Source organism: Nicotiana sylvestris, chromosome 7 (genome assembly GCF_000393655.2).
Source record: "Nicotiana sylvestris chromosome 7, ASM39365v2, whole genome shotgun sequence".
Taxonomy (NCBI): Eukaryota; Viridiplantae; Streptophyta; class Magnoliopsida; order Solanales; family Solanaceae; genus Nicotiana; species Nicotiana sylvestris.
The window spans coordinates 5066686-5074116 of record NC_091063.1 but is presented as its reverse complement, the minus strand read 5'-3'; the positions used below and the strand labels follow the sequence as shown (position 1 = coordinate 5074116).

Below are 7431 nucleotides of genomic sequence, written 5' to 3'. Positions count from 1 at the left end.
GTCAAAAGAAAAGCCTTTTTTAAGACTAGAAAAATTAACTGTCATATAAACATGAATCAGTGAGGTAATTGACTATTAGGGTCTAAAAGTTCACTAACAACAAATGTCCAAAGACTATCATTGATATGAAATAGTCTTGGAGTTCAAATAATTTGGAGTTATGAGTTAGAGCTATATAGTTCAAAAATTATAAACAACAGAAGCAAAACAAAGATAATGTAACAGCAATGGAAGTTTCAAATAACTACACCCAAAGCATGTTGTAAAGCAATCCTTTATAATAAAAATGAATCTTCAACAAGAGTTACAGTATTGTACTTATTCTATAACATGGCATCAAATAGCCATGAAAAAATTACTCTCTGTCCCTTTAAATCAAAATTTTAGGAAAGTTAAATACATATTTTTTCATAGGAAATTGGTGCCAGCATGGTTATGGTGTAGGAGTTTGTGAGCAATTTGATCCCTAGCCTGCACAGCATTCATTGATCTGACTATATTTTCTGGAACCATTTCGTCGTCAAAAAGATCAAACCTCAGTTCTGGATTCAATTCTTCACCTCTCATCTCGCAAATATTATGCAATACACAGCAAGCTCCAAGAACAACAGGCAAATCTTGAAGCTTCACTTCTGTTCTCTTTTGTAAGCAACTCCACCTCGCTTTCATTCGCATAAACGCTTCTTTTGCAACTCTTTGAATTTCACCAACTTTCCCATTGAAAGCATGTTGAGTCCAAGTAAGATTTTGCCGAGTGTACGGAGCTAAAACCCAATCCATTAATGGAAATCCTGAGTTTCCAACAACCCAAACATCTTTCAATAGTCCCCGGTTTGCTCTCTGAAAAAGAGCTGATTTTTCCAAGACTTTGTCATCAGACATTGAACCAGGCCAACCAATACAAACATCTGTGAAAATCCCTTTTGGATCAACAACACCTTGAACCGTAACTGAATACGAAGTCTTTTGATTTCTCTCTGTATGTCTTTTGTTGAAATAAGCAGCTACACTTTCCTTTGGAGCAATAATCGGAACATGTGTAGTGTAAATCGATCCGCCTACATTTGGTACACCAGAAAACATCTGATATTCTTGTTTAATTTGGTTCATCTTGTTCTCATCCGGCCATTGCACAAATTTAGGCATAAGTACACTTCTAATAGCAGTACAAACCTCAAGAACAAGCTTGTGACAAGTGGAGATACCAAGCCCAAAACGCTTTGAAACTTCGCGAAGTGGTTCGCCTGTAGCCAATCTCCAAATACAAACGGCTACGCGTTGACGAACAGGGATTGCTTGGCGTAGCATTGTGTCTTTTTTTGTTACTACAGATTCCAATTCATCGCATATCATATCGAAAGTCCCTTTGCTCATTCTAAACGCTTTTTTAAACTCCTCTTCTGGGAAATCAGGGCTATTACATTGCTCCCACCACGCTTTTGACCTATCTTTAACCCATAATCTACGTTGTTGTAAAGGCTGGGAATTGTCGCCGCCAGTAGAATCCTCTGAAGTTGAAATGAATTCAGCTGAATTTTGACGACTCCTTTTGTTATTACCCGTCAATGGCTTAGCAGATTCCATTTTCTGTTGATTCGAAAACTCGAAAACGGATTGATTTGCTAATGGCTGTGTAGGTTGATGGGATGAAAAATCGAATTGCGTGTTAATTTTCTCCTCTTCGTTGTCAAATCCTAAGAATTTGCTCAAAATATCTTCAACTGTTTTTAATGAACCTTCTTCGACAATCGAGTCGAAATCAAAATCATCAGTTTTTCGCTTCTTTGGAAGTGGTTCAGAAGCAAAAGCAGTAGCAGTAGTGTTATCAGTAGCAGGAAAGTCAAAATCTTGAAAAAAACTGAAGAAATTTGAAGGATAATCCTCCTGGGTGGGAAATGGGAAAGAAGAAATTTCCATTAAAAGTAGGGAATTTGAGGTGTGAATGTTTTTGAAAGTGCGATTTCTGAAGGAGGAGTTAATTAGAGAAAATGTGAACCCGAAGAAGAATGATTGAAGAGAATGAAAATGGAGGTCTGAATATATATATATGGTGCAGACGCGGCCATTTTAGTAAAAGGAAGCGTGTGTAACGCGGTCTTAAGGAAGTTTCTGGGTATAGGGGGGTTGGGGTTGGGGTTTGGATTTGGACTTGAGAAAGGATAAAATAGGAGCAAGTGTACAGTTTAATTAAAGAAGCTTTACGCGGTTGGGGAAGTAAGGAATATAAAAAATTTAAAATGTATTTTAAAGGCCACGTTTGGAAATAGAGCGAGTAAGAAGGAACTTTCCTTAAATAAGAAGGGATGTGAGTGGGTCTTATCTTTTTAATTGGATTATTATTATTATTATTATTATTATTATTATTTAAGAGTGTTAACTAGGTACAAATTAGTCTAGTGTGTGATTAACATGGCAAATTTATTTAGCATTTTTAATAATGTGATATGTTAATTATGCATTTTGGTGCATTAAGGTTATTTGTCGCAATTTATACGATACTTTTTACTTTTTAAGGGTTAAACTATGTAAACTTTGATCATCATTATAAAATGTAATTTCTATTATATTGACATTAGAAAAATTATAGTAACTTATAGTATTTTACGTTTAGTTCATGAATATCTAAATTTTAATTTTTAAAATATTGAACTGATCCAATCCAATTTAACTTGAAAGATTAGTCAAATTAACTTTTGAGAAGCAAAAAGTGTCTCATAAATTGGAACGAAAGAAGTATCTAAGAAACATAAGCATTTAAATTAAAGTGACAAAATTTAGTCTAGTAATTTTACCGTAAAGTTACTATTATCCTCTTTTTAGTATATGCGAAATAATTTTCTTTTTAGTTTGTACCAAAAAAGGACTTATTTTATATTTTAAAATAATTTAACTTTAACTTTAACTTTATATTTTGCTTTTAATAATATAATTTTTATATTCATACAAATGTAACGATATGTTTAAAATTAAAAATTCTAAAAAAATTGTGTTAAACTTTATGCCCAATCAAAAAAATTACATAAAAAGAAAACGGATGAGCTATAAGTTAGATCATTTGATTAATTAACTCTAATCAACAAGTAATTAGGAGCGTAATTCACTAAAAGTGATCATTATATTGATTCATTTATTCTTGACAAATTTCAATCGAAAGTCGTCAGGCTGAAAATGGTTCCCATTGTAACATGATGGTCGGTGCCAAGAATGAATTTACTCTCTTTTATTTTTCATTTATCTTGTATTCTTTTTCTTTCCTAACTTCTTTTTAATGACAGAAGAGTGATCTTCTTAGTGAGCCCACAATGTCATGGAAATCTATGTCCGAGAATACATGTGGCTACCTCACATAAATCGACTGGAACTGGTGATATGTGCAAATATAAAGAAGATAAAATCTGGTATTGGGAGGGCAGCCTCGGAATAATAGTAAAATTGTTTTTGCGTACAACTTCAAGCTATGAAAGCAATCTCTAATACTTTCATTAGGTTTAATTGTTTACATCACACCTCTTAGGGTGTGGCCTTCCCAGACGCTGTGTGAACGCGAATTACCTTGTACATCAGGTTATGCTTTTATAAAATCGGGTACTTAATCTCTTGAGATCGTCCATTTTTTTGGCCTATTTAACAAGAAAACTCAAAATCGAAGTAAATGGTGTAATAAAGGCCGAAGTCGAAACCAAGTACAGTCTAGTGGCAAGGATTTGCTCAAAGGGGGAGACCAGTGCCGAGATCGAGTGCAGAGCAACGACCACAATTGTTAGAATGTTCCTATGACTGTGAATAGGAATATTTTATTGAATATTCCCCCATCTTGTAATTTTTTAGGATTCTCTAAGAGTATTCCTTATAAATAAGAAGAAAGAGGAAACAAAAGGGTGATTCGGAACCTTTGTGGAGAAATATCTTGTAAAGAGTTGACTATCAGAAATATACAAAAAGGCTGGTTTTTGTCTCTCTTATTTGGTTCCATCACATAACATTCCTCTTTAACTCACAAGATCCAAGAACACATAATCCACTTCGCATGTCTGCTGTCACATGTCGTAGTCAGAGGAAAGAATCATCCATCTCATCTAACCATTGGGTGACAAATTCCTTCTTATTACATTTAATGACATCTATCACATTTATTGCATGTTTACATCCTTGTATTGATTGTTAGCCATAGAGCATTAACTCATCATTCGTTAACTTAAGTACGGACTCTTACCGCCTGGGCTACTTAATTTCGGATCCAAAATTTATTACTTTTAACTTGGATTCACCCCTCATCTTTTTACTTAATTGGATTAATTAAAAAGGATTCAAAACTTTTTGGTCAAACAATTTGGCGCCGTATGTGGAGAAGTTCTAGTTAAAAAGTTTAGTTTCTTCTAGATCTAAAAAACAATAAAAGCTCCCTTCTTTCTTGTTTGCACAAGCTAACAATGATAGAAAAAGGAGAGCAAAGACTGAAAGCAATGATGGGTGTTACTACCAATCTCCTAGGCACCATCAACGAGATGGACAAGGAACGCGAGGAGGATGCGATGCCGAGCGCCTCACCCAGGCAAAGTGATTCACCCCCTCCTCATGGGAGTATAACCGCTTCACATGAGAAGGGGCCCTCCACGTCCACGACGGAAGAAGCGTCGCCTGCAGTGAGAAAGTTATTAGAAGCGTGACTGACAAACACCCTAAGCAGTATACTCGACAAACCCGCTCAAGGGGCGAATAGGAGCACCATGCGAGTTGACACCCCAATAACCATCAACGAGCAACACGCTCCTCCCCCAACAGGTAACCCTCACACCATTGTTGATGTAGGTAATGACACCCTCGTAGCTGTTCTAAAGAAAATGGAAAAAATAGAGAATGAGAATAAAGCGCTCCGCGACCAGATGGGCGAGCACCAAGAAAGAGTCGATAAGATATTAGGTGCCCGAAACTCCTGCCAAAACGGGACATCGGCCGGTTCGTGGAACAACCATACAACTAGGAGGCATCCCCACATGGCATACCCAAAACTTTCAAAATGCCACTATATCTAAAAATATACGACGGCACAACGAACCCTGAAGACCATATCATTCATTATGTAACGGCGATAAAAGGCAACGACCTCTCGAAAGAGCAGGTGCCGTCGGTGCTGCTAAAGAAGTTTGGCGAAACCCTAACAGGAGGAGTTGTAACATGGTACTTACAATTACCAGCACGTTCCATAATGACATTAGAAGAAATGGCTGACAAGTTCATCACCTCCCATGCCGGGGCCAAGAAAGCAGAAGCAAGAGTGAATGACATATTCGCCTTCAAACAATTGCCCGGCGAAGGGCTTAGGGACTTCCTCGCCCGGTTCAACAGAGTGAGAATGAGCCTGCTGAATGTGTCAGAAGGGATGGCGGTAACGACCTTTCAAAACGGGTTAAACAGGAATAGGTCAAGGGCGACCAGAAAATTATTAAGCAGACTCATTAAATACCCTCCCACCACTTGGGAAGAAATTCACAACGCTTACTGTGCCAAGGTCAGGGCAGATGAAGACGATCTCAATGGTCCGACCCAACAGCTAACGTCAGTCCAAATGGAATCAAGGAAAGATCGTTGGAGTAACAGCCGAAGGGATTATGCAGGTCCATGCCTCAATCGGGAAAGGCACTAACCGTACAACAGAGCGACCATCCCGCCACCCCCCCGCCAAGCCTAAGGGGTTTCTCGGCCACAAATGGGAACTCACCGAAGAAAGAGGTATGCCTCCACTATTATCTTCTCACAATTTTTGTGTGTCTCCTTCAGAAATAGTTTACGCCCTGGAGAAGATCGGTCCCAAGGTGAAATGACCATAAACGATGAAGTCAGACCCAAATTCTAGAAAGTCGAAAGCCCTTTGCGAGTTCCATCAAGAACGGGGCCACAAGACCGAGGATTGCATAGCCCTATGGTAAGAAGTAGTGAACATGCTCCACCAAGGACACTTAAGGGAGTTGATCAGTGACCGAGGGAGAGAAAATTTCGCCCGTGGACGAGAACCACATCAAGGCCCCCCAAAGCCACCCTTCCCCGCCCGCACCATCTAAATGATCATCGGCGGAGGCAATGAAGCAACAATCAACCAGGTGAAGTTCACTACCACATATAAATTGAAGTAGTCGATCACCCATGAACGATATGATGACCTCGAAGACAGTATCATCTTCGATAAGTCAGATACCCACGGTTTGACCTTTCCTTATTTCGGCGCTCTTGTTATTACTTTACGAATTTCAGATACTGACGTAAAAAGAATCATGGTAGTCGACGGGAGCAGCGCGTGTATTATCCACCCCCGAGTTCTCAGAAAAATGAGACTCGAGGATAAGATAGTGCCACGCTGCATTACACTAACATGTTTTAATAATGCAATTGAACGAACATTCGGAGAGATAATATTGACCATTCTGGTCGGGGGCATCACCCTGGAAACAACATTCCATGTCAAGAACCAAGACACAAGCCTACAACGCCATTATAGGATGACCCTAGATACATGCCATGAGGGCCATCCCCTCCAGTTTATATCAAGTCATAAAGTTCCCTACCCCATGGGGAATATTCAACATCCGCGGTAAGCAGCGCACAACTCAAGAATGCTACCGCATCGCCCAAGATTGCACATACACTCAACAATTAGGAGAGGAAGGCTCAGGAGCATAGCAATTACCGAAGTCGGGGGCCGAGTCCGACCAACAAACATACGTTGTTAGAGACTCGGATGTCGTAGAAGCCAAAGGGTCAACAATGGAAGATCTCGATCCCGTCCAGCTGAACGAAAGCAACCACAACAAAAAAGCCTATATCGGCCATAAACCCACAGAACCAGGTAAATTCCATAAATTTTTAACTGACAACACCGATCCATTTGCTTTTTCCCATGCGGATATGCCAGGTATCCCAAAAGAGATTGCAACACACAAGCTGAATGTCGATCCACTCTACCCCTCGGTATGACAAATCAGAAGAAAATTCAATGCCGCAGTCAACGAGGCCGTCCACGAAGAGGTAGAAAAATTGCTCGCCAAGGGTTCCATTCGAGAGTCAAAATACCCCCAATGGGTCGCTAACGTGGTCATGGTAAAAAAGAAAAACGGAAAATAGCGCATGTGCGTAGATCTCACAGACCTAAACAAGGCCTGCCCAAAAGACTCCTTCTCGTTGCCTCACATCGATTAACTCATCGACGCAACAACAGGACACGAGCTATTAAGCTTCTTGGACGCCTACTCAGGCTACAACCAAATCCTCATGGAGGAGGAAGACCATGAAAAAACCACCTTCATCACCCACCAAGGGATGTACTACTATAGAGTCATGCCATTCGGGTTGAAAAATGCAGGGTGACCTACCAAAGGCTGGTCACCAAAATGTTCAAAGAACAACTCGGCAAAACAATGGAAGTCTATATAGACGACA

At 39.5% G+C, this 7431-nt stretch overlaps 2 protein-coding genes across 2 annotated transcripts; one reads left to right on the top strand and one right to left on the bottom strand.

Annotated features, from left to right (window-relative positions):
- Nucleotides 1–258: 258 nt before the first annotated feature.
- On the bottom strand, nucleotides 259–2034 carry LOC104214450 (protein ALP1-like). Its single transcript, XM_009764116.2, has one exon. It carries the CDS (start codon nucleotides 1915–1917, stop codon nucleotides 409–411), a length of 1509 nt encoding a protein of 502 aa, XP_009762418.1. The 5' UTR covers nucleotides 1918–2034; the 3' UTR covers nucleotides 259–408.
- Nucleotides 2035–5017: 2983 nt separating this feature from the next.
- LOC138872698 (uncharacterized) lies at nucleotides 5018–5644 on the top strand. The gene has a single exon (XM_070151108.1). The coding sequence runs from the start codon at nucleotides 5018–5020 to the stop codon at nucleotides 5642–5644; it is 627 nt and encodes a 208-aa protein (XP_070007209.1).
- The last annotated feature ends 1787 nt before the right edge of the window (nucleotides 5645–7431 follow it).